Here is a 27,646-nt window from a genome sequence, read left to right on the forward strand (position 1 = left end):
TCAAGCCAGATGAGATGACCAGAAAGGCAAGGTGTTTCCAGACTACAGAATCCAATTCAAAATCACCTCCCTACTCTACTCCCTGCCACAGTCCTACGACCTGTTGAGGTGTCCAAAGATCAGAGAGTGCAAACAGGCAGCCCACAGAGTCAAACCCAACCTGTATACCTGATTCCTATAGCTCACAGTGTGTTGTTCCAATTGTTGGATAACTGCCCATTTTTAATTACTGAACACTTAAAAATCAGGAAGCTGCACATAAAAACTGATTTCCAGAAAAAAAAAAAAAAAAAAGAAAGAAAGAAAACCACAGAGCCAGGCAGTAACAGCAGGCCCACCTCCTACCTGGTAGAGTTGGGCAGGGGCAGCTGTCCTCTGTAGAGGGGGCATGCACTCTACGGTTTGCACAGGTTTGTCTATAACTAGCCTGCCCTATCCTACAATTTGCCGACTTGGCCCTGCCACAGGTATTTGATTTTTTGGTCCCTCATGGAGCTGATTCACCCAGCAAGCAAGCATAGCAACTCCTGGGCTTCCTTAAGGGCAATGACCACCACACCCCTCCAATCCGCACGGTCCACTCCTGAGTCACACCCCAGAATACGGCCTCACCCACAGCTGCTTCCTCTTATGAATCTTCAACTCTAGTATCCCGGATCTGGCCATGACCTCTCCCATAGCCCCAGTCCACTATGCTGCTGTTCCATTTTTCTCTCTGCCCACCCATTCCTTCTGGAACTCCCTTCTCTCTCTGTACAGCATCCCAAGTACTTTTTCATCTGCATCCTCAGTGGCCCCATCCCACTCTCGTCCAGCCACTTCCTATTTCATAGGTACAACCAGCACCCACAATCCACCTTTCTCTATCCTAAGCCTATAAAGTTGAGCTCTGTAGAGGAAAAAAAAATGAGAAGCCTGGCACCACCAAAATTTCATGCCAACCTCAGCAATGCCCATTAGCTCCCCCTCCCATTCCTTCCCCTCCACTACCTCCAAGGCACCCCATGCTCCACCTCCACCTCCCTCACCTAGCAGAGTGTCCTATCTCATCCTGAACTGAGAAAACTAAAGCCACCAGGTTTGATCTTTTATTTATCAACAAGCATCCTTCCCCTCTTTCTTCAAATTCCAATGCTGGTACCCAGTCACTCAAACCAATAATTCAACTGTTATCCTTCACTCCCCCAACCACGGTACTCTCGGCTTCAAATCCAGTCAGTCACGAAATTCTGCCTTGGTTTGCTTTCTAAATATTAACCCTATCTCCTCCAGTCTTGTTCCCTTCAAATCCATCCAAAAGCTGCCATTAGGCTGAGCTCTCTAAATTACGTCTAACAAGACACTCCTCTATCTACAAAATAGAAGCCAAACTCCTTAACCTAGCATTCAAGGCTGTCCATGATGGGGCCTTATCTCTTGACACCATCTTCTTACACCCCATGCTTCCAACAACACTTGGCTCTAGGGTGCCCCTGCCTGCGTATGCAATGCCCTCTACCTCCAAGAAGACTTTGCTATTAGCTTCACAACACAGGCTCACCACGATCTGATCTGCTCAGGTGTCAAGGCAGGGACTGTGCATTCACTTTTGCATCCCCAGTGCCTAAGGCACACAGCAGGCCATCAATATGCATTCACTGCATGAGGATTTCAAGGGTGCCACCCAATCAACAGGGCCTGTCAGATTAGTACCTCACATGTAAAAGCCTGCGCCTAGCAGACCTGGGCTTAACCCCAGCCCAGGTTTTTCCTAGCTGAGTGTCCCCAGGCAAAGTGCTCAGCCTCAGTTTCTCCATATGTAAAGTGTGACTTTTAAAAAACTTCACACATAAGGCTGATGTGAGGGCAGGACAAAATCTGTTTAAGTGCCTACTTGTACATCTGGAATACCGTATGCAGCTAATAAAGAGCTGCTATTGGTATTTTAAAAGTTACAACTGAGGTTGTAGTCAACCCTTCCTATCCTGTGTGTGCTGTGTGTGAGCAGCTCAGGCCGTCTCTTTTGAGAGAAAGCTCCCTGCCTTTTGGCCATTTTACTCCTCATTAACACCTCAACTAATAGACAAGTGGGAGAAGAAACGTCCTTCTGTCAACATGACTAATGACATATTATCTTTCTGTGCTACTGTTGACCCTCTGCCAGCAGGATGTGCTGACTCAGCCAGCACTGTCACCTGCCTCTCAGGTGGATAGCAAACAAATGTGAACACGCCTAGCTGGGGCCAGAGCTGTGGTCTGTGGCCTGCAGAGTTCCTCCCGAGACAGACGCCTGTCTCAAACAGAAACTAAAGCTGTGCTCCTGTCATCACCGAGCCCTCAGAATAACTCATTATGCCAAGGCACTAAAACAGAGCGGTTAGACACAATGAGAATGTGGAAATATCTGAGGAGTTACGTATCTAAACTACTCCACACAAAATCTATTTTTTAATGAAAAAATACGCTTTTGGAGCATTTCTGTGATTAAGGCACTGAATTTCCCAATGCCTGAGGTAGAAACGCATAAGTAAGTCCCTGATGATAAGCTGACAGAAAACAAACAGATACACAGCTAAGTCCTGTCCTGATGAATCTCATTAGAAAAGTAAACCTCGAAGGCTGGGGGAGCAGAGAGACGTTGACAGATTGGGAGACCTGGGAGGGTTTCACAGAGAAGGCAGCACTGACGTTGGAGAATAGCATTCTGAGCAGAGTGGACAGCACCCAGAAAGGCACAGAGGCTGGGAGAGCTGGCCCTATCACTGAGTGACAGAAAATTAACAAGTTAGAAACTAAGTGTATTGATCACTTTCATTTTGATTATACCCTATTTATATACGTTTTTGTTCTCTCAAAATTTCTCACACAAGTAGTGAGAATAAAATCTAGGGAAAATGTCTACATGTAAAAGCTTTTTTTAAGAATACTTTGAAACAGAAATCATTCCTGCTAGAGATCTTTCCTGAGCAGATGGCCCTTACGCTTTTGGCAGAAGACATAGGGTTAAACGAGAGACATAACATTTATCTACTACTCCCTGATGGGAAAGAAGGGTGTCTGCAAGAACCAGGCAAGCTCTCACCGTCTGCCTGCCTTCCTTCCTGCCTTCCTTCTTGCAGCAGACACTGCAGAGTGCCCACCCCACACCCGTTTCCAACCTCTTGTTCCAACTATTCCTTGCCCACCTGCTTCCCGCTACAGAGGCAAAATTTAAAATAAAATTTTAAAACCAGACACTGTCATTGTCAGCCTTGCTGGTGGCCAGGGCTGGCCTGTGACTCTATCTATCCCTTTCCTCTCTGCTAAGGGTACCAGCACGGGATCAAGTCACGGGGAAGTCATACAAGCACCCACCACTGCTCCTACCTTCAGGCTTCCTGATGTGTGAGATAACTAAATACCTGTTTCATTAAAGGCATTTTAGGTTGAGATTTTTGTTATTTGCAGTCCAGAGTATTCCACATACATTTCTCTGTCTCCCTAGGGCTGAACCCTCCACTAAGGGGAAACTACCAGTGAATTGAAACCACAGAAGTTACCTGATGCTTCTCTTGGACCAGATTTACCTTGTACCTATATCTGAAAATTGAAATAAACATTTTAGAATATATAAACTTTTTAAAAAATAAATAAAGTACACATCACAAGTAAATATCTTCTGCTATATTTACCTTACCAAAACCACCTTCTACCTTACCAAAAACACAAAATTTCCTTTTAAACAGTAAGTTACCAAAGAGGGATGGTGACTGGGTTGAAGAGCAGAGACCTGATTTGCTTTGCTCCTGTCCCCATGCAATTTCAGTGAATCACTGTAATTACCTGTGGTGTGGGGCATAAATAACACTGGCCCCTTCCTCCTCCTGCCATTTTGCAATGAAGTTATCAAAAATCAAGGTATGAGAATAAGTGTAAGATGTTATTAGATAAGACGGACCTATTGTAAAATGCTTGTTTTCCCTTAATTTTTATTAGCATCCATTTGTAACGGAAATATGTATAGTTCCAGAAAGCACATTAGAGCCTCTTTAAAATACTGACCTTTACAGTCAAGACTAATGATTTCCTCATAAGCTAATCACTTGATATGCTTTGAGAACAGGAAAAAATAGTATATAACAGCTGAATAATTATGAGCAGACTTACCATGGGAGTTGCTATGAGAAAACAAATGCTCACCGCTGTTCAGTGAGCTTCCTATTGTTTTCCGAGACGGATGTGCTTTGACTTCAAGTATGTATATAAGGATTCAGCTGTGAGTTATGTCCCGAACGTAAGAAATCCAGCACCAAAGAATGGATGTCACTAATCTTTGAAAGATTATGCTTGAATGAGCTCATTAATATTTAGTGACCCCTTTCTTTAAATGATATTTAGGCTCAGTGCTCTTTTTCTTTTCTTTTTATTGATTTGTTTTTGAGACAGGGCCTCATTCTGTCACTCAGGCAGGGGTCATGGGGGTCTCTCTGTTCCCCTTCACAGAACAGATGCAACTTATGGTTCATCAGGTGGCTTTTGGTGCAGACAACACTGTCTCCCCATGTCTGACCTTGAGGCAGGAAGGTCCAGTGATAAGGAACACTGGCTCTGGAGCTAGACTGCATCACTTCAAATCACAGCTCTGCTACTCTGCTACTTAGCAGCCGCGTGGCCTTGGCAAGTTATTTACCCTCTCCGTGTCCCAGTATCCTCATCTGTAAAATAAACCAGTTTATGTGAAATATAGCTATGGTTGTAAGGATTAAATGAGTTAATCACGGGAAGTGCTTAGAGCAGACTGAGGCACACTGCTCATAAAATGCTATCATTATTACAATTATCAATTACGCAGGTTTCCTCTCCTAAATTCTAGGTCTCATAAAAACTTCTGCCATGACTCAAGTACTTTATAGTTCCTATACAGCAGTTCCCTTTTCCAGTGCTCCCTAAATCAATAAATAATTCTGCTGCCCACTCCCCATCAATAAAACCAAAAATCTACATCCTGCAGGTACTGTCCACTTTACCCCCAAGCTATCTCAGTATTTACTGCTACCACTACAGTCAAAGTCACCAGCAGCACTTCACTAGAACCTCTCAATAAAAGCCCCCTCTCCCAGTCTCCCTGCTTCTTCTCTTCCTATCATCTAATCTCTAATCAGCAGGCAAAGTGAACTCTCTAACATAAATCAGGTATCTTATAAGCTTATGATCTGCCACACTTCACTGATGAAAATCCATCCAATCTCTTCGCCAGGCCCTCCAGGCCCCGCCAATATCCTCACCTGGATTTCGGACTGCTCATGCCAAGGGCTCCAGCCGCACTAGCCTTCTTTCTGCCCATAAACTCACCAAGCGCATCTGTAAACCTCTGCAGGAAGCTCTGCCATATTTACATGGCTGCCCCACTCCACTGGTGCAAATGTCACTTCCTTGGAGAGGCCTTAAATAGAAATCTCCATTTGCATCACTCTCTATAGCACTTCCTTGTTTTTTGGGGTCTTCATTTTATTTTTTATTTTTATTTTTTGGTTTTTTGTTTGTTTTGACACAGAGTTTCACTCTTGTTGCCCAGACTGGAGTACAATGGCATGATCTCGGCTCATGGCAACCTCCATCTCCCAGGTTCAAGTGATTCTCCTGCCTCACCCTCCCGAGTAGCTGGAATTACAGTCGTGCACCACCACACCTGGCTAATTTTGTATTTTTAGTAGAGACGGGTTTTCTCCATGTTGGTCAGGCTGGTCTCGAACTCCCAACCTCAGGTGATCCGCCCGCCTCAGCCTTCCAAAGTGCTGGGATTACAGGAGTGAGCCACTGTGCCCGGCTTCTCTGTTTTGTTTTCTTTACAGCTTTTGTAACTATCTGAAATTCATATTTTCTTATCTGTTTTCTATCCTTACCTAGAATGGAAGCTCCATAAGGACAGAGATTTATTTGCCTTTCTAGATAGAACAATGCCTGAAGCACAGACAGTGCTCAACAGGATGTGGAGTGAATGAGGGAAGCACGGAGAAGCTGTCAGGATCCAGCAGAGACCCATCCCTAGTCCCCATTCCTGAATCAAGATGTCTCTGAAGCCTGATACCAACATCCCATCAGAGAAGCCAGCTATTCAGGAGGAGACTGGAGAGCTGTAGCCTTTGATCCTAACTTACTCCTTGCAAAGCCACTTCAATCTGACACTGACCCATAGATGTTTATAATGGTCAACCCCCAAACTAAGTTTCCCAAAATACAATCTCTCAGGTACTCAAATCAACACAAAGGGAAGTTTCAAACAACCCCCTCTGAATTGCTTGAGTTCATTTAATAAGGACACAAAAAAGATCCCAGCCAAATTCACCCATTTTGTCTCATTTCGAAAAGCTGGGAAAATGCAACTGACAAAAGAGAAAAACTTCAGTGTTCAAAGGTTGCTGGGGGTGAGGGAGTGTGAGTGTTTTAACCAAAGAAAATCTGCTGATCTTTTTTCCTTAATTGGTTCTGGGAATCAACAACTGACCACAGGAGGGTAAGTGTTTGGAACAGCTTTTCCTTATTATCAAATCCTTGATTATAATGATTAAGCCTAGATTTGTGGTTCTACTAAACCTCATGAAGCAACCTCACAGAGTATGTGTACAACTGCAGCACCACTCGTCAAAGGTTCACTCTGGGACCTCAAGTCATAAAATTAGCATCAGAGAGGGTCAACACACAGAGGGACTTTGTTGACACCACTCAGGTAAGGAAACTGAGGCTCAAGAGAGTACATGATCCGCCCAAGGTCACAATGCTAGTGTTGGACAGGACCAGGACAAGAACCCAGGGCTGATACCCAGGCCAGTGCTGTTTCTGCTCCATCATGGTGCCACCCATACACACAAGGACTACAGACAGCCTGGCTCTTCTTGGTGTCATGTTCAAGCTCTCCCTCACAAGTCTGGTTCAAAGCCATTACTAAATCCGCTCCTCAAAAGGGCTGAAAACTTTCCCCAAGATGCCCTTCAAATATGTATTCAATGCCTGCTCTGCACCAACCACCCTATTAAGCAGCAGGAATGCAAAGAAAAGATGTGTTGCTTTAAGAAACTCGCTTTGATGAGGGACAGAGATAATTACAAAGATGCAACAATAAAGTCAGAAGTGTCTCCAGAGACCACAGAGGAGATGGGAGGGCTTCCTGGAGGAATGTTAGCTCCGGAGCTCTGTCCAGTTGGATGACGAGCAGTGAGACAGGCAAAGAAGTGAGAAGAGTACTTCACCATAGGCAGAACGACAAAAAATGAAGACTAAGAACATGAAACAATACGTCAGCAACTAAGGGCAGCTAACTGGGGCTGAAACACAAGGCTGAGGGGAGGTAAGATGGCAGGAGTAGGCGGAGTGCAGAATGCCGCCAAACTGTACCCTGCAGGTGCGGGGAAGCCACCATTGCAGGCAATCACTGTCGCATTTGTGTCCTAGAAAGATCACTCTGACCAAGTATTGAGACAGGATTTGAAGGAAGGACAAATGAAGGAGTGTGGGCCTCTACCACAAAAGTCAGCATTGATAACAATGATCAAACTGTACTGAGTACTTTCTATCTCCCAGATAGTGTTCTCAGGACTGTCTACAGAGTAGCACATTTAATTTTCATACAACTTCATAAGGTAGGGACTATTATTACCTTCTTTCTACAGATGAGTAAACTGAAGTACAATGAGAGACAAGTTACCTATCCAAGGGGTCACCATGAACAGGACAATCTCCTAACAACTATGCATATTTCATCTTCAAGTAAGAGGATCTGGCCTGAATGGAGATTTCAGTAGAAGAGACTGAGGTGGGGGTGCTGATCCATGCAGTCATCACAAGTTAATGACCAAGCTTTGTGTCCCCAAACATCCTGCATACCACCCTGCCCTCTCGCTCCAGAAAGAGAACCAAGTCAACCCACAGTAAGAATCTATGCTCCAAACACAGCATATATCACCTTACAAAAGCTGCCTGTCTGCAATGCCCTCCTCCCTCCCCAGCCTGTCTAAGCCCTGCAGCAGTGAAAGCCGGAGTCCTGCTTTCCTACACCTCAAATGCAACAAGCCTCTGACAAGGGCCCACAGCAACTCTTGGCATGCACATTCATGTGGCAAGTATTAGATGTTAGTCTTCCAAAGATCTGGCACAAATACCTGCTCAACTGACTAAAGCCTACCTAAGACCTTTTCTAGACCTATGGAAAAGAATTGCAGTCAAGAACAATGGGCCCAGAGATAAAAAGAAGAAAAAAAAAAAGACAGCCTCTAGGGCCATTTTTCAAGATCTCACAAGGATCACAGGACTTCAGTGTCAAGAATCAGGAATGTGTAGCCCATATCTTTATTCTCCTTTAATACATCATTTTACCTCTCTATACTTTAGCTTTTTAGATGCAAAATGACAGGTTAGATTTGTATAATCTCTAGGCCTCCATCCAACTCTGACTAAAAAAATGAAAATCTAGCAATATTTTGTAAAGTACATATCCATTGATCCAGCAATTATGCTTCTTAAAATGTATCTTAAAGAAACATTTGCACAGGTATACAAAGTAATACATATAAGAACTTTAAATCCAGCATGGCTCACCATTGCAAAGAATTAGAAACTATTTAAATATCCAGTAATAGGAGAAGGGTTAAAAAATAAATAACAGTGCTATATCCAATACAATGGAATACTATAGCACTCGCAATAATGCAGTAACACTTCTATATATATATATAGGTATGAAAAATGTCCAAGATAAGGTGTTAAATAAAAAGAACAAGCAGCAAAACAATTTATATAGTGGGAGTCCTATTTTTGTTTTAATAACAACAAATACATGGTGATGCATGAAGAAGAAAACAATCCATAAGAATACATCCTAAAAACAAAGGTAATTTTAAATGTCTTCACCACAAATAATAAATATGTGAGGTGATGGGTATGTTAAGTAGATTGATTTGATCACTCCACAATGTATACATGTATCAAAACATGTTACACCATATACATGTACACAATTATTTGTCAATTAAAAATAAAATAAAAAATTTTAATAAAATCAAATTGTTAATGGATGATATCATTTCAAGGAAATCAAGTGACTCTTCTTTTTGTTCTTTGAATTATTTTAATCATCCAACACATACTATTCTCATAATAAGATAAACACAAGACAACACCATAGTCAAGGTCATCTGCACTAACAACATGAGCCTCAAAGGCATTTATTCAGCATCTTCCAGATCAAGTCAAGCAGTCAGAGCCCATGTTACATCCTGAGAGGTTTGAAGCCACTTTCTGGGCCTCACAACAGCTCGTTTGACTCAGGCACCTGGTTCTCACCATAAGCCAGTGGACAGCCTCCTGATTATCTCTTCCCAAGAAGTGGGGGTAGACTGCGGAAATAAAGGTGCCCATGGTGTCCAGATGGACAGAGTCCTCTCCATTCAGCCACACAATCAAGGAGTCAGTCTGGAACATGCTGTAATTAGGTGTAACACCACCTTCCACTCACCACATGGCAAATTCATTCCTTGGGGTTTTTAGAAACAAAAACACCAAATTTCTTCCAACTGAGTCAACTTCCCTGAAATCTAAACATTATAGTCTAGATCAAAATAATGAGGAGGGAAAAATTTTAAATATTACATCTTATTTTAGGAGTCCAAACTATTTTACACTACACACACACACACACACACACACACACACACACACACCCTATTAGATGTTCTAAAATACCACATGCAATAGTAAATTACCATTCCTGTCCACTAAACCATACCCAAGAGAAAGTTAATGGACATTCAGAAGTTTCTCCTATGCATTTATGAAGATCTGGCCCATGGTCTCATCACCCCTCATAACTATCTTATGAAGCAGAGGGCAAACATTTCCAGCTCTGCGTTCTGAGTAGAGTCCTAAAATAGGTGAACTTGCCCTAGACTTCAGTGAGCACAGTGAAAAGCCTGCAGCACTCACTGGATCCTCACCCAAAAAGAACGCAACACCTCATTCCATGGCACAGCAAGACCATGTTTGGGATCTGCCATCATCGCAAAGAAATGTTTACACTGCTATTTCTGACACTCTTGTGTAAATCTCAACAGTGGCTCACCCCTAAAATCTCAAGTCTGTGGTAAACGGTCCATTTTAAAGAAATCCCAAGTACCTGTTTGTTACAGTACAAAAGATGCAAAATTCTGGCAACAGGGGAAATTCACTGGAAGCCTGTGATGTGGAGTCAAAGTGCTCCCTTTCCGCTGGGAGCCCCAGGAAAAGGGAACTGGGATTGTGGAAGCAGGCTCATTTTGCTGTTTTACCATACTAAAAGCATGACTCAATCTTTGTCAACTCTCATAAAGTTTCATTAACCAAATGGTTTGTTTTTCTCAAGGACTTCAGCTACTTTTTAAAAAGATATACAAGCAATGAGTTTCAAGTTACTCTAGAATAATAAATATTCTCCAAGTATTTGTCTTTGAAAGCATCCTCTACTCCAGCACAGGACGATGAAACTAAAATTCATAGTATAGAACAAACATAAATATACATTCATATTACTCAGAAAACTAGAACCCACAGGGTTACCAGGGTCACTGCTGGTACATTTTTATAAATTTAATGATCCCATTCATCTAAACAAAACCAAAAATAAGCAAACTCTTCCTACCCATAACACATCTGGCTGTCCATCTTCCTCCCAAGCCAACGCCTACTACAAAACTTGCCAGGTTTTAGTGAGCATCTTACAAGTTGAACACAAGGGTACCCCACAATCAAGGAAAATATGTCCACGGAAAGGAGGACAATGCTTTGTATTTGGCGTCCCACAAATTTATGAAGCACAACACAAGGCGGCATAGTAGAAAGAACACCAGACCGGAAGGGAGAGGCTCCTAGCAGCAAAAACTTTAATGATGCCATGTCCCAGAGCATCCCACCAGTACTCTATCTTTTCCTCCGGCCTAAACCACTGCAACCGGCCCCTGCCTGCTCTCCCGGACTCTATTCTCTCCTCTGCCCCAGAATGATCTTTCTAAAAACAAAGATCTTTCCATACTTCACCTCTGCTTAGACACCTTCCCTGAGGCTCCTCTGCCTACAGGCACAGTTCATCTCATTATCTGTCATGGCATTCTGCAGAGGCTCTTCACACCGCCATGCCTCCTTGCTCCCAGGCGGGCAGTACGGCATACCAGTAAATGCACACATGTTGCAGGAGTTTCATGCTTGCTCCAGAACTAACCTTAACCAAGGCCCTTAAGCCTTTTAAATAAGGTTTTTACGATTCAGTTTCTGCATTTGCCAAGCTGAAATTGTAACAGTGGACTGTTATTCCATTTTAGAGAAATTATTTATGTAGAGCACTTAATACAATGCTTAAAACTCAGTTAAACCTCAATAAGCAGTGACAATTATAATTATTATTAATACATCACAGAAACTCACTAAATGTTTCTTAATTGAAGAGACTCTAATCTCCACTAACCCATTATAATTATTACTAATATGTCACAGATACTCACTAAACATTTCTTAACCAGAGACTCTAATCTCCACTAACCCCAGACAAATGACAACTTCTCTAGGTCTCAGTTTTCTCACTTTTAAGTATGAGAGGTGAGGAGAGGTGTGGGGTGGGGGGTGGGGGACTAACACAGAAAATAATTAAATGCTAAATTGTGTGATGGTAACAGGGTATCTGAGAAATGAGAATTGTTTCCCTAACTTGAGAAATGTATAGATCAGCACTATAAAGGGGAAATATTCCTTTGGATCCCCTTTCCCCTAAGCATTCACTTAAATTACATTTATTATAATGTTATTGAAGTATGTCCAAACATAAAACTAGGTTATGTCTTCTATATGCTTTAGTTCTTATACAACTATAAGGTAAATAATTTTTAAATCTGGTAAAAACACATAAAAGAAAGCTCAACATTAATTTAACATGACAGATAACAGTGATGCAATTTTGCAGACACTGTATGGCTGCTTGCAATGTATTAAATAAAACAGCGGCATGGAGCAGGTAGCCTGCATTCACATTCTGCTTACTGACACCAATGTGCGCTGTGACCCCTTCAGCTACCCAACACTTCTGTCTAACAAATTGATATGAAACCTTTGTTCATACAACTTCCAGCCATCTTCTGACACCAACAAATCATTTCTGCAATAAACTCACATCTCTTCTTCCCCCATTAGCTAGAGACAATTAAAGGAAGGCTCAAACACAGTCAATAAAGTCTTTTGGCACTGCTCATTTATAAGGTCATCAAGATGTCACAGAATCTGTGATTTTTTAAAAAATGTATTATTGGTCAGGCACAGTGGCTCACACCTGTAATCCCAGCACTTTGGGAGGCGGAGGCGGGCAGATAATTTGAGGTCAGGAGTTTGAGACCAGTGAACATAGTGAAACCCCATCTCTACTAAAAACACAAAAATTAGCCAGGTGTGGGTGCACACGCCTGTAATCCCAGCTACTCGGGGGGCTGAGACAGGAGAATGGCTTGATCCAAGGAGGTAGAGGTTGTAGCGACAAGACTGTGTCACTACACTCCAGCCTGGGCGACAGAGTGAGATTCTGTCTAAAAAAAAAAGAAAAGTATTATTGAAAAGAATATTAAAAATGAAATTCTGGTTTTAAAAAATAACTGCCAGGAAAACGTCTTCAAACTCCAGTTTAAGAAACATTATTTTGGCCAGGCATGGTGACTCATGCTTGTAACCCCAGAACCTTAGGAGATGGAGGCGGGCAGATCACTTGAGGTCAGGAGTTCAAGACCAGTCTTCCCAACACGGTGAAACCCCATCTCTACTAAAAATATAAAAATTAGCTGGGTGTCGTGGCGTGAGCCTGTAATCCCACTTACTCGAGAGGCTGAGGCAGGAGAATTGCTTGAACCCAGGAGGCAGAGGTTGCAGTGAGCTGAGATCGTGCCACTGCACTCAAGCCTGGGTGACATAGAGACTTTGTCTCAAAAAAAAGAAAAAGAGAAACTTTATTTTTAAATAAATGGATCTTGCCACAGTATCCAGAAAGATGTTAGACATCTGAGATCTAACTCTCTGCTGACACTTTCAGTGCTTCACGCATATTCTTTAATAACTCTATAACCCTATAAAGTAGGGAACACCTAAGGAAACAGAGGCTTGAACAGAGTCTCCAAGTATTGGGGCAGCATTTTGAACGCTCTGAATCCAGCACCTCTGCTCTCTGCCCTTTCAAGACAAGCCCTAAAGAACCTCGGCAGAAGACAACCAGCAATGGACAATATAAATCCAGATGAAGCCAACCAGATGGGAGTGAGGGACTGAGAGAGAAAAGGTGGCATTTTGAAAAAAGAAATGGCAGGACTTGGCAACAAAATTCAGAGAAGAAAGGATCAGAGGTAAGTCCTTGGACCTTTGAGATGGAAAGAATAGGTGCCCTGCCCCCTAGAAATGGAACTTCTGGGAAAAGCAGTCAGTTTGGAATATGAGACCTAAATTAAAACATGGTTGGTTTAAGGCAAAAGGGACTTACCACAAGTGGAGATGGATATTCCCTTAACAGATCACAGCTGGAGATACTAAACTTGAAGTCATATTCATAGAAAGTATGTTTACAGTGCATGAAGATTCTTTCGAAGATAAGGCAATCAAAGGTGTCCAGTACAGAAGAGATGGAAAACAAAGACTGGCAAGACAAGGACACTGGATTCTGAAAGAAGACTTTGTGTCAACAATAGTGTCACTAGATTGGTGTAGAAAAGTCTGACCATATGAAGGTGAATTACAATGGCTAAGAAACAGGGCCCACCTACCCATGTTAGGACTCATCGATGCATCTTTGTGCCCACTATGTACTAAATACTGTCCTAGGTCCAGCCGTGAAGACCTCTGCACTCATGGAGCTTATGTTTTAGTTAGGGAGAGAGACAAAGAACAAGAAAGCAAGTATATGGTCTGGAGTTAGGTAATGATATGTGCTCTAAAGGACAGGAAAAAATAAAGCAGAATATGAGAAAGAATGATGTAGGGGGCAGGTATTTGAGATAATGCCATCTGGCAATCAACAAAAGATCAACTGAACTCTGTGGCAAGGTGAAATTCAATTTTTTAAAGCTGTGAAGCCTTTAGTATATTCATTTAAAATACGTGCTGCCTACTACTACATGAAGTGCTATATTGGTGCTGGAGATTACAGGAAAACACATGCATTTGAAGGTATCTGAGAATTGGTGCACACTGAGGAGAAAACCAATGGCATGTGAAAGGCTGAGGAAGTACAGAGGGGAAGCCAAGGTTCCTGTAGGGCAAGTAAGACAAAACAGTGTCATCCTATGAATGACCTTTTCTTCTGAAGTTGCTTCCAACTTGCATATTCTGACTATATTAGAAAAGGATTGATGTTAGAGCAGTGATATGCTTAAGGGAAGAGAAAGAAGCAGAGGGAGGAACATTTTTGTAAGATTCGGCAACATTCATTCAACAGATAAATAACTGTTTATTGAGCAAGACCTATCGGGTGCCACAGGGTGAGATTCTCTGCTCAACAAAGGTAAGGTCGGGCGCGGTGGCTCACGCCTGTAATCCCAGCACTTTGGGAGGCCGAGGTGGGCAGATCACGAGGTCAGGAGATCGAGACCATCCTGGCTAACACGGTGAAACCCTGTCTCTACTAAAAATACTAAAAAATTAGCCAGGTGTGGTGGCGGGCACCTGTAGTCCCAGCTACTTGGGAGGCTGAGGTAGGAGAATGGCATGAACCCGGAAGGCAGAGCTTGCGGTGAGTGGAGATCGCGCCACTGCGCTCCAGCCCAGGCGACAAGAGTGAGACTCCGTCTCAAAAATAAATAAACAAACAAACAAATAATAAACATAGGTAAGCAAAAACACAGACATCTCAAGAAGGTTACAACTAGACTGTCTTTGTTAGCACAGAGCCATAAGGGATCAAACTGGGGGTAGTGGGTGAGGAGTCGGTGGATGCATAAAGAATAGTGAGACTATCACCCAACTGGAACCAAACTGAAGATGAGGGATCTGATGCAAAGGCTTAAAACATTAGCGAAGTAACCATCAAGTCCATAGCTTAGGAGCAGTTTAACTGTGGTGCCCTTTCCACCCCACACTAACCACATCTGGATTAAAATAATCTGCCTCCTCACAAAGCTGTGAATCATGCCTCCTTTAATCTCTATATTCCCAATAACTTGCAAAAATGGAATCTCAATAAATGCTCGGCTAAGGCCAAGTTATAACGACATGAGTAAAATAGGAGAGACTAAATAAAGGTTTGATGGGTGTGAGAAGCGGGATAGAAGATTACTGCTAGGTGTCCAAAGTAATTGTATTTGGCTGACATCTGGATGAACAGCACCCACCAGCAACTGCATCTAACTCACTGGATAACCCTGAGAAAGTCACCTCAATCCTGAATCTGAATTTGTAAAATGAAGATACTGGCACAAACCAGAGGTTGCAGGCCTTTCAGTGGAAAGAAGGTGGCTGTTATACCACTGAAGCCTGGAGAGACTGCATATCTTTGCTGCCCTGGTAAGGGGTACGGGCTTCCCCTTAAGCTGTGCTTCCAAACAAATTATAGAGAGGAGAACATACAGCTGGTATGGCCACCAAAATAAGGACCTTTGAGGCTTGTCAACAAGAGACCTGCTTGTGATGTGGCAGGTAAGGAGATAGGGGTTTGGAGCAGGAGCAGCAGAGAGCAGTGGTAATAAGTTATACAGATCTCAGAGGTGAGACAACAGATAGCCCAAGGAAAAAATGGAAGGGATGGAACAGATATCTATGTTTTCAAGGTGGTTCTCATGCTTGGCATGCACACACCCAGGCACCAAAACACACAGTAAGTCAGGGAGAAGCAGAATTCACACAACCTAAAAACTTTAATACTAATTTAAGAGCTGTTAGAGCAATAATAATCCATTAGCAAGCTCACCTCTAACCTTTGAAAAGCTTGTTTATTTACCGTATTTACAGAGTGCCATCAGACTATATTTTGAGCTTCTGACAAGTTTCCATTTAGGATCACAGAAAAACCTGACATTTTGGCTTGGCATGGGAAATTATGTAATTTCCCATGCCAAGCTGAATTCCCCAACATTACAGGAAAACCCACAAACCCTGCAGAAGGGAGTGAAAAGCCAATCCAGTCAAAGGAAATCTTCCAGTTCTACAAAAGAAAACAAACAAACAAATACCACAAAGAGTAATGAATCATTTCTAGTGAATAACTTTTCACTCCATCTTTAATAATGTCATTCTGAAGCCCCTGAAAAGTATTAAATTACATATTCTATATTCCTGGTGATATCACTGCCTAAAACTACACAACTTAAAGCAGTGAGTGAGCTGACGACTGGTAAGTGAAATCTTTAATGATGTGAAAGGCCAGAAAAAAATCACGTGTTTGAAAATGCCTGCAGAATAATAAAAGCCTGAGGGAACCTGATGGCTTTGCTGCTTCTAAGCTAAATAAAGCCTGGGGGGCTTTGCAAAGGTCCTAGTGAGGATAATCTCTATGATTACACAGAGTAAACACCCAATCCATTCCACAGGAACCCAGGAAAGTTAATCCAAGAAGAACACCACCACTTAAAATATTGAGAAAAACACACAGTTCTGATTGTTTAAATGCTCCATCAGCGCTGGAGAACGTATCAGGTCATTCTAACAAGCCAGAACACTTGACTAGTGTTTCTGTGACAATGATTTGGCTTGTGTTAACTAAAGGACAAGCAAGATGTTTGCGTTCCAACGCTCAGCCCTTACACAGGTCCGATCTCCGACTCCCAGCAGTCTCCCTACTTCCTGCACACCTTTGGATTATTGCACACTGACTTCCTGCACACACCTGGGTTTGAGACACCTTCCCCCTGAAGGGTTACTCTAGCTAAGTTTCCGAGACAAGCTCGAAGGAAGTTCGCTGTCCCCCTACTCTCGGTCAAAGCACCATCAGCACATGTCACTTGACAAGTTCGGCGGCAGTGGAGTGATCAATTTACATAAACAACTTTGAAGAGATAACGCATCACTGCAACTACAGAAAGTCGGCAGGACGACTGCGGCCACTCCGGGAAAGGAGGCTGCAAGGCTGGCCCGCGGGCAGAGCCTCTGCTGACGTTCACCGCAGCTCCCACCACGCAACAGGTCCACGCAGGCAGGGCCCGGGCGGCCGGCATCTGGGCACCTGCCCCCAGCGCTCCAGGCCCAGCTCTCCCCTACCCCCATCCTGCGTCCACCCCCGTAGCCACTGCAGGCCAGCCGGCCAAGCCCACCCGCGATAAAGCACGGAGCACATTCCTCCCAAGATGCCGAGATAGTGCGGCCCGCTTGAGCGCTGCCCAGGTCACAAGGTCCTCTGGGACAAGCCTCGACCAAAGGAGAGGCGCGCCCGGCCCTTAGTGGGGGAACGACCGCGGGGAGTGGAGGGGGGCGGGAGGCTGTGCTCTGTAGCTTCCAAATGGAAACAGCCTGAATCACCCGGCTTCTCACCTGCCCGGGCACAAGTGCCAGGTGTCAGTACCTAGACATGGATCTAAGTTACTTAACAGTCCAGAACGTTTCTCCAATAGCACGAGCCCCAGTGACTACGCGGAAAATATTCGGTCACTTTGAATAAAATGAAAAGGAACTTTTACTGGGAAAGGATGGAAGTAAAGAGACACGGGGAGAAAGAAGCAGGTGAATGCATAAAAGAGGGACGGTTCCTTCACGCCGGACCCGGAGGTGGAAGAGGGGACGAGAGAGCGGAAGGGACAACAGGCGAGAGCAGAGCGCGCAGGTGAGGCCGGACCCTTACCTCGGGCAGCTCGCGGAGCTGGTTGGCGTCCAGCAGCAGCTCCTCCAGACTCCGGGCATAGCGGTAGATCTCCTCGGGGACATAGACCAGCGAGCAGTGGCGCTTGTCGATGCTCTCCACATGACGGTTGCACCGCCACAGGGGGATGCAGTGGAACATCGCCGCCCCCGCCGCCGCCGAGCCGGGTCCCGAGCGGCGGAGACCCGGGCTCTGAGCCCGCTCTGCCCGGCGGCTCCGCTCAGCCCGCTGCCCTCTCCGCGCTCGTTGTTGGCTCTCGGGCTCGCTCGCTTCTCGCGCCCGGCTTCGCGGTCGGAAGCGCTTCAAGGAACCTCGGGCGGGAGCCCCTGCCCCGTCCCTGCACCCCCGCCCGCCAGCCGGTGCCTCCCCTCCCACCCTCCAGTCGCCGCCCCCGCCGCCGCGCGGAGCTTCCTACTCGCGGCAGCTGCGCGGACTGAGCATGCGCACCAGTGGGTGCGCGCCGAGGGCGTTTCCCGGCCCGAGGGATGCTCCGCTCCGGGTTTTCCCGGCGACCTGGATCGGAGAGGGTCCACAGACCTGCGGGCCGGCTGCTGCAGGTCCGCTTACTCCGGCTAGGACGGGGGCGCGTCGGGCCCTTTGAGGAAGGCAGACTGTGAAAGGACTTGGGGCAAAGATAAGGCGGAGCAGAGGCGGCCTGAGCAGAGCAGAACAACTTTGATATTTAGTTTTATTTAACTCGCACTCCTCTCCTTGCTCCCCTTCCCCAAAACAACTTTCTCTTCCGGGGTCAGACAGGACCGCCCCGAAAGCGTACCTTGCGCGCCTGGAGCGCCAGGCGCTACGAGATTCGGTGTAGTTTTGAGGTGTTTGCACCGCCCTCGCTGCTGCTTTCGTGGCTGCCCGTGTGCCCGCTGCTCACGGCTGCTCCAGAAGTGTGAGCGGGCCGCGCCCGGCCCCTGCCCTGCCCTCTGGTCCTCGGGCACCGCCTGCAGGCTTTGTAACTTGGGAGCACATCTCCGGTGATCATGGTTTATGCAGTGAGTGACAGTAAATCCTCCTCCCTGTACCACCAAAGGCATAGGAGTCTGAGAGTCTGCGAGAGTCTCATAGATGTGGTTGCACCTGGCCAGGAGCCCAGCTGCAGAAATAAGCAGGCAAAAGCGAGTTTCTGAGCCAGTTCCAGCCCGGCCCAGATGTTGGCCCCTGACAACTAGCTGGAGTTGGTGCGGAGGGAGGAGCAAGGGAAGAGGGGCAGGTCGAGGCTGCCAGGTGAGCATCCTGCATACAGCTCCTGCTTTTCTGCTGCAACCCGGGTCCCGTCCAGCCCGGATGAACCGGGAGGCTCACTATTGGGTTATAACGACCATTCCCTCGCCCCGACTCATTCCAGCGGACCACGGCCGGAATCCTGAACTGCCCCTCTTCACCTGTAACTGTTTGCAACACAATCCCCATCTCCGAATAACAAGATTTTCTCCTTTCATGAAGGGTTGCTCAAGTCAAGGTCAGTAACAATGATGAATCATTTCCTTGGGGGCTCCTCTGACTCCCCACCCGGCCGCCCCTTCGTTCCACACTTTCCCTTTCAAGCATACTCAAACTCCAGGTTCCACCTGTGGCCTCTGCCACGCTGCCACGCTGGCTCTCCCACCCTCACTCCCGCCCTCCAGCTGCTATAGCTAAAATCTGGAGCCACGGAGTTCACTTTTCTATAGAAGACAAAGCTGAGCATGCTCAGTGGCCAAGACAAAGTTTAGTCGGAAACTAGTTTTTGCATTAGACTCTCCATTGGCTCCATAGACTCTCCCGTATCTTAAAACTGGGCACAGGAGGGTTTCCCCGGTGAAATGGAGAAGAGGACACTTGGTCTTTTCAACTCTGCTAGGAGGGCTCCTTTCTTCCCAGTCCGTAAGGAGGGGTCTGACTTTCATTTCTACCCCAGCCTTATCACCTTAACTCTCATTCCAGTCAATGCCTAAACTCCGTTGCCCTACCCACTTCTCCCTCTCTTTTGTTTGTCCTGATTTGATTCCTGCATTCTCACAGAGGGCTACCTGGACTTTGAACCTCCACCCCACTTTCTACATTCTTGCATTCCAGAAACACATATGAAGCTCATTTCTGCCACCCTTCCTAGAAAACTGGTTCCTGACAGAGACATGTGGGAAGGTTGGTAAGTCCCCGTCTTCAAGTTTTCCAACCGCTTAAAAAAAAAAATTAAAGAAGGCTGGCTCCCTCCATTTAATCTAATGTTGATTTCCAGAGATTATCACACTAGATTATTTTAACAAACACCAAATGTATTTTAAAGACGTGTCCAGTCTTTTAAAAATTCAAACTTCAATAAGCATTCCTTGTGTGCCTCTCCATGATGCTTCAGTTTCTCTGTGTTATTTTTGTATCAGCTTAATTCGAAAGAGATTGTGACCTCTTGAACAACAGATACTGTCTCACTTGCTTTGTAGATCGGGGAATCTGCCACAATGCCATATGCACAGTCAATGATCAACAGTTTTTGTTGATTTAATTCTGTGGGTAGTCAGTAGGCGAATTCTTGACTTTCCTTGTTTCCAAGGATCTGCCAAGAATTTGAAACAGCATAGTAAGAGAGAAAAAATGAAACAACACCTTGTCAACTACAGAATAGGGAAGCAATTAACTTTTTATTCACCTGAAGAATTTTAGGGTTTCCCACCTGATATAACATCTAGTTTCTTCCACCACATACAAATGAGTTTGACTCAATTTAAACAAAGTTTAAAAAGACCACCTAAATCAATTTATTCTTAGAATAATGTAATTCTTTTATTCATTTATACTGTGAAGCATGTTTTCACAGCCTTTGAGCTAAAGAGATCTGTGTTTGAACTCTTATTATGCCACTAGCTTTGTAGAAATTGACAGTTGACTTAACTTTTATAAGCCTCAGTTTTACCATATCTCAAATGAGGATAATGGTTCATGGGATTGTTATCTGGATTAAATGAAATGAAAGATATGAGATGCTTAGTAGAGTATCAGACACATATTACTTTAATCAATAAATATTCATTATGCACTTTATTCGCCAGCCTCCAGGAAGTTGGGGGCAACATCCACCATTTCCTGGTTGGTCTGTGTAACCAATCTTTTCTCTCTCGAATCACACTCACTTTGGGGAAACCAGCTGCCATGCTGAGCAAATCTAGAGCTCCACGTGCCAAAGAATTGCAGCTGGCAACTAGCAAGGGACAACTAGCAAGGGACTGATGATTCTTGGCAGTAGTCATGTGAGTGAGCTATCTTGGAAGCCAATTCTCCAGCCCTTGTCAAGCCTTCAAGTGACTGCTGCACCAGCTTGACTAAAACCTCATGATAGCCTCTGACTCAGGACCACTCAGCTAAGCTGCTCCCCACTCTTGCACCTCAGAAATTATGTGAGACAATAAATGTTTTTTGCTTTAAACTGCTAAGATTTGGAGTAATTTATTACACAGCAACAAATAACTAATAAAGGTACATACTATGTACCAGGCATTGTGCTAGATACTAGAAATGTAAGAAAAAACAAGATAGGTCTTAACCTCATGAAGCTTATTCTCTAAAGGTAGGAGAATGATAAATACTTAGTGGTCTGTTGTTGCATTGTCATTAATTTTTTGAGCATGATGTCATTAATTTTTTTTAAGTGAAAATCCAAAATGTTAGCTTGTAAGATAGGGTCAAAATGGAGATTCAGAGGTTTGGGCATGTGAATTTTAATGTGAGGTACCACCACCTAACCACTAGAATGACTTAAAATTTAAAAAAAAAAAAAAAAGACAATCCCAAATGTCACTGAAGATACAGACCAACTTGGCCCTCAGAGTGGCTGACACCTACGATTCCAACATTTTGGGAGGCCAAGGCAGAATGGGGTGGAGGGATCGCTTGAGGCCAGGAGTTCAAGACCAGCCTGGGCAACATAGGAAGACACCCATCTCTACAAAAAATAATAAATTAGCCTGGCATAGTGGCATGTGCCTGGAGTCCCAGGTACTCAGAAGGCTGAGGTGGAAGGATCACTTGAGTCTTCTAGTTAGTTAGAGGCTGCAGTGAGCCGGGCACTGCACTCAGCCTGGACAACAGAGCAAGATACTATCTCAAAAAAATTTTAAAAAATGGAGCAACTGGAATTCATACATTGCTGATAGAAGTGTAAAATGGTAAAACCACTTTGTAAAACAATTTGGCAGTTTATTGTAATCATATGCCTGCCCTGATGATCTAGCCATGCTACTCCTAGGTATCTGCACAAGAAAAAGTGAAAACATATGTCCAAGTAAGGATTGTTTACAAATGTGCAGAGCAGTTTTGTTAATAACAGCCCCAAACTGGAAACAATCCAAATATTCATCAACAGATGGATACAGTGTAGTATAGTAAAACAATGGACTAGCATTCAATGAAAAGGGGCAAGCCATTAATACATGTAACAGTGTGCATAAATGGCAAAAACTATGTTATACAAAAGCCAGACACAAAAGAGTACATACTATATGATCCCATATATATAAAATTCTGGAAAATGCAAACTAACAAAGTGACACAACCTAAATCAGTGGCCTAGAACCTGTTAGTTGGGTTGTAGGAAGGATTGTGGTGATAAAGATTGGTGATGAAAACCAGGGAATTTGTAGGGGAAGTGGGAGATGGAAATATTATATATCTTGATTGTGGTGTAGTTATGTGGGTGTATACTTTATTCATCAGACTGTATACTTAAAATAGGAAACATTTATTATATAAAATGTATGTATCAGTAAAATTAATTTTAAAAATTAAAAAGTATACAGGTGAATGTATCCAACAAGTAGTTGTAAATTACATCTAGGGTTAGTCGTGTTGTATTAGTTGCTCAATAAATATTTACTTGTTCACTACATGCGAGGCACTGGGTTAATTTGCTGGAGAGACAAAAAAGAACAAGACAGGGCTTTCAGTCTTACTGAAAGAAAGGCAACTATCAAGGAACTTATAAATCAGTACTATTGTAGTGTAAAACAGCTTTTGTTCTCAATCTAGAGAGGATGACCTTTTGTCCTATAAAAGATTATTTAAGTGACCCTCTGAGGTATTTATATAGCAGGTTAAATAGCAAATTAAATCTTAATGATATACAAATCTGGATAATAGAAAGACAGATCGATTTGTATATGAATCCCAAAGCCCTCTCTCAGAGAAGAAGCACTCAGATCCCAACTCATGATTCTCCAAGGTTGAGTTTATGGATATTTTCTAAAGATTATATATCCCTGCTATAAGAGAAGCCTACACTCAAACAATTTGAGAAACCTGAGAGCCTACAGAATTACATGGATACATTAGTTTAGAAGTCAGCAATGTTTATGATCAGAACTAAAGTCATTACCCTAAAATCTCTTTGATTCGTATTACTATTTAAGTTGAAAGTCTATCCCCATCCCTTGCTTTTTAGTGGAAATGTTTAATCCATTTACATTTCATATAATTATCGGATGATTTGGACTTAAATCTATTCTTTTATTATTTGTTTTCCGTGTATACTATCTGATTTTTTTCCTCTGTTCCTCCTTTTTTTGACATCTTTTAAGTAAATAAATATATTTTATAATCTCCCTTTATCTATTGGCTTTCTAGCTATCATGGTTGCTCTAGGGAATATAATGTGCATCCTTAAATTTTCATAGTCCAGTTAGAGTAAATATACCAATTCATATAAACCCTTGCATATGATCCTTGCAATTATCTATGTCTGTTTTTCAACTCTCTGGCGCAATTTGTATGCAGATTACATTTATATGTTATAAACCGCACACAAAATTTTATGTATTTTCTTTTAAAATTCTTTTTTATTTTAAGGAAATAAGAGGAAATAGTGCTCTTCATTTCTATCTTTTATCATGTCTCTTTGCCTGGAAGTTTGTTAAAGATTTATCTGCAGATGTCTTTATTGTACCTTAATTCTTTATAGATATTTTCAGTAGATATACAGTTCTGGATTGACAGGTTTACTGTTTTTTTTTCCCCCCAGCACTCTAAAAATAATCCATTTTCTAATGATTTCTTATGAGAAGTCAGCAACAACTCAAACTGGACCTAATTTGTATGTAATGTATCATTTTATCTGGCTGCTTTTAAGATTTTCTCTGTATTCTTGGTTTTTAGCAGTTTAATTATTATATATCTATATTTATCTTGATTATGGTTTGCTGAGCTTATTGAATCTGTAAATTTATAACTTTCACCAAATTTAGAACATTTTCAGCCATTATTTCTTCACATTTTTTTGCCCATTCTCTTCTTTCCTTTTAATACTTCAATTTTTAAAATGTTAGACCTCTTGATATTGTCCCACATATTTTTGAGGTTCTGCTTCTTTTTTCCCTAATATTTTTCTCTCTGTTTTCCAGATTGGATAATATATACTGTTCCAGCTTCAAGTTTACTGGTTCTTCTATCATCTTCAAACTGCTATTAAGCCCATCAGAAATGCAATTTCAGATGGTGTATTTTTCAGTTCTGAAATTTCCATTTGGTTCTTTTTTTATATAGTTTCTGTTTCTCTGCTGAGATTTCCTATGTGTTCATTTATTAAGAGTTTATGTTCCTTTACGTATTTGATTAAGGTTATAATCACTGCTTTAAACTCTGTAGGCAAATTCTGAAACCTGGGCCATCTTAGAGTCATTCTGCCTTGATTGCGTTTTCTTTTAAGTATAGGTCACATTTTTCTGTCTCCTCATATACCTAGTAATTTTGGATTATGTCCTGGATATTGTAAATAATAAAATCTCTGGATTCTGTTATAGTCCTCCAAAGAATGTTTATTTTTTGTTTTGTTTTGTTTTAGCAGCCTGTTAGCTTGGATGAAATAAAACAACAAACTCTTATTTTCTCTGTGGTACATGGCAGCTGAAATTTGTGTTCAGTTATTTTATTCTTAATTAGGTTGCTTAAAAGCTGAACTACACGTGCATAATTTAGAGGTCAGTCAAATATTTGGAGTATTTATATGCAGAATCTGGAGCTTCTGTTCTCACTCAATCCTGTCTGAGGTTTTGTCACCCCAACTCTGATGTATGTATGATACATTGAGCCAGATTGCTCTAAATATGAGTTTTAGCTGATCTATGTGATAGAGACTAGTGTATGCTTGTCAGAGTCATAAAAACAGAAAATTCACTCTTCTTCCTAGTATAGATTTTCCTTCAGTTTTTGCTTGGTTTTGGCCGTTCTCCAGTACCTTCAGATAGTTGATTTTTGCATTTTGTTCAGCACTATAATTGTTATCTGTGGGAGAGTTGGTCATGTAGTAACCACTCAGTTGTTTTTTATAAATTGTAATCATTTGTTCATGTAGCTTCACAGATTGTAACAGTATATGGACAATCCAAATTTTCTTATTACTAAGATTTTAATCTACCCCTCCATTCATAGGAGCTACAAATGAGCAATTTGAGTTTTCTGCTTTTCTGTTTTTCTCAATCTCCTTATAAAGGTGCTAATGATGAGTCAAATATTGAACAGCATTTTGCCTTAGTGGCAGTGAGCCAAAACTACCTGTAGTGTGGGGTGGTATAAAGAACTCATGATTTTGCATTGAATTTTTGGATCTGCCACTACTAGGGATGAGATCTTGGGTGAATTATATTTAACTCTAATATTCTTTATTTCTACAAAGGCATGAAAAATGCCACCCTCAAATGGTTATTGAGAGGATTATGGATTAATGTAATGGAAAAAGTTTTCTATACTGCAGAACACAACACATTAGGCATTATTAATTGTCAGTACTCTTTGCTCAGTTACCAGCCAAAAGAAAGCCTATCAAGTGAGTACATTGTTTATGTAAACAATATATAAATTATCATATCAGTTGATATGTGACTATAAAGTATTTCAAGAGGAAAGAGACTATATCAAAGAAGCCAAATGAAAACCAGGTATCTGCCACTGAATCCATCTTTTTCCAGGCCTCTGCCTCAGCCTCATGGTCTCCTTCTTCGATAAAACAGGAATGTCTCAGGTGAAGCTTAGAGGCAGCTCACAAACAGGACTTCCTCAGGTTGTGGCAGTGCTTTACATTTGTGTAATGCTTTATCGTTTAAAAAGAGCACATTAGCATACATTGCCTCATCTGATCAAAATGTACTTGTTAATCATTTAAGTAAACATAGATGCCTCATTTATTTTTCACCTTCATCCACAAAAGTTTTAAGAAAATCATATAGCCGTGTCTCTTCTTATGTTACTCTTATTTTATAGTAACATTTCCTATAATATAAACTACATCAATATAGACACTGTTTTCACTGAAGGCCAAGGTCTACTTTGTAATAAGTAAAAATGATACCTATGATTGAAACCACTCTACTGAGCACTGTCATTCAAACAATTCAAAGACCATTAGTGATCAAAGTATGTTGATCAGTTAACTAACATAAGCCTGAAAGATCTCCTATTTCTCCAGTCAAGTTAGCACTCTCTATGAAGTTCATGCAAACTTGACTGGAGAATAAGATACTTTTTAGGCCTAGTCCACTTGAAATAATATGTTATTAATAATGCTGTCTTAAAAGAAATAAAGAAAACTATTAACTTTCAGGCTAACAAAAACATTTCACTGTTTAAGCATACCACAATAGTTTATTTATGTTACTAATAAAACAATAAAGATCAGATCAGCATATATTTTTAAAAGTATAATATTCAGGCTTCATTCAATCATTTATTTCAGAATTGCAGACATCTCTGCAATTCTAATTTATTCATACTATTTTCTATTACTGGGTCAACTGACAAATCTACTTTATTTGCTGTTTTCTTCCCGTGAAATACAAGGGAGAAATGTTTTCAAAGAACATCAATTTATTTTAAAGTTTTTATTAATATGTGAGGAGTTTATAAACAAATACATTGCATTAATTATAGCACCTTAAAGGAGGTAAAAATTAAGAGAGTTTGGGTGGAAATGTCAGTATCTGATATTATTATAAATCCATCATTGAGACAAGTCAAATTAATTTATAGGAAGGCAACTCTACAGATATGTCCTGTTTTAAGCAAAATCAAGCATGAAGATAGGTAATCTCATAGCAATTTTCAATGCAGAGATGATTCTTGTTGTCCTAGGATTTGTTGCTTTACCAAAAAGATTTACTAAAAGGTTTAAATGGATCATTATTTTAATGCAACTGAAACAATTTTATTTACCAAAAAATTAAGTTGCATACAATTTTGTGGGTACATTTCTAATGTACAAAGCTAAGTGTAACTGTATTCACCTTTTAAAAATTAAACTTAATTTTTTAATTGATGCAGTAATTGTACATATTTATGGAGTATAAAGTGGTGTTTCCATACACATATAGTGATCAAATCAGGGTAATTAGCATGGGCATCATCTCAAACATTTAGCATTTCTTTGTGTTGGGAACATTCAATATCCTCCTTCTAGCTATTTGAAACTATATATTATTGCTCACACCTGTAGTCCCAGCACTTTGGGAGGCTGAGGTGAGTGGATCACTTGAGGTCAGGAGTTTGAGAACAGCCTGGCCAACATGGTGAAACCCCATCTCTACTAAAAATACATGGTGGTATGTGCCTGTACTCCCAGCTACTTGAGAGGCTGAGGCAAGAGAATTGCTTGAACCTGAGAGGCAGAGGTTACAATGAGCCGAGATCACATCACTGCACTCCACTCTGGGCAACAAGAAAGGAAGGGAGGGAGGGAGGAAGGGAGTTGCTGTGACAGGATTTTATTCTTTTTATGGCCTAATAGTATTCCACTGTGTATATACACCACATTTTCTCTATCCATTCATCTGTTGTTGGACATTTAGGGTGATTCCATATGTTAGCTATTGTGAATACTACTGCAATAAACATGCAGATGTA

The 27,646-nt window shown here is 42.1% G+C and overlaps 2 protein-coding genes across 13 annotated transcripts in view; one reads left to right on the plus strand and one right to left on the minus strand.

Annotated features, from left to right (window-relative positions):
• The window catches only part of LRRC1 (leucine rich repeat containing 1), a 130,045-nt gene extending 111,918 nt beyond the window's left edge, over positions 1–18,127 (minus strand). The window contains 1 exon segment of one of the 2 annotated variants that reach the window (NM_001266506.1): positions 17,768–18,127. In NM_001266506.1, the coding sequence (NP_001253435.1) occupies positions 17,768–17,926 (159 nt within the window). In that variant the 5' untranslated portion in view covers positions 17,927–18,127. 2 annotated transcript variants of the gene reach the window in all.
• A 103-nt stretch (positions 18,128–18,230) lies between these two features.
• LOC114677585 (uncharacterized) overlaps positions 18,231–27,646 on the plus strand; it is a 68,936-nt gene continuing 59,520 nt past the window's right edge. Inside the window, exons 1-3 of one of the 11 annotated variants that reach the window (XR_013416328.1) lie at positions 18,318–19,250; positions 19,847–19,919; positions 24,157–27,420. Coding sequence is in view for 2 of the 11 variants with exons in the window: in XM_077999805.1 (XP_077855931.1) it covers positions 18,857–19,250; positions 19,793–19,915 (517 nt within the window). In the remaining 9 variants the exon portion in view is untranslated. The other 10 variants (XR_013416329.1, XR_013416330.1, XR_013416331.1 and 7 more) reach the window with 10 other exon arrangements.

This window comes from Macaca mulatta, chromosome 4, assembly GCF_049350105.2.
Source record: "Macaca mulatta isolate MMU2019108-1 chromosome 4, T2T-MMU8v2.0, whole genome shotgun sequence".
In the NCBI taxonomy this organism is placed as follows: domain Eukaryota; kingdom Metazoa; phylum Chordata; class Mammalia; order Primates; family Cercopithecidae; genus Macaca; species Macaca mulatta.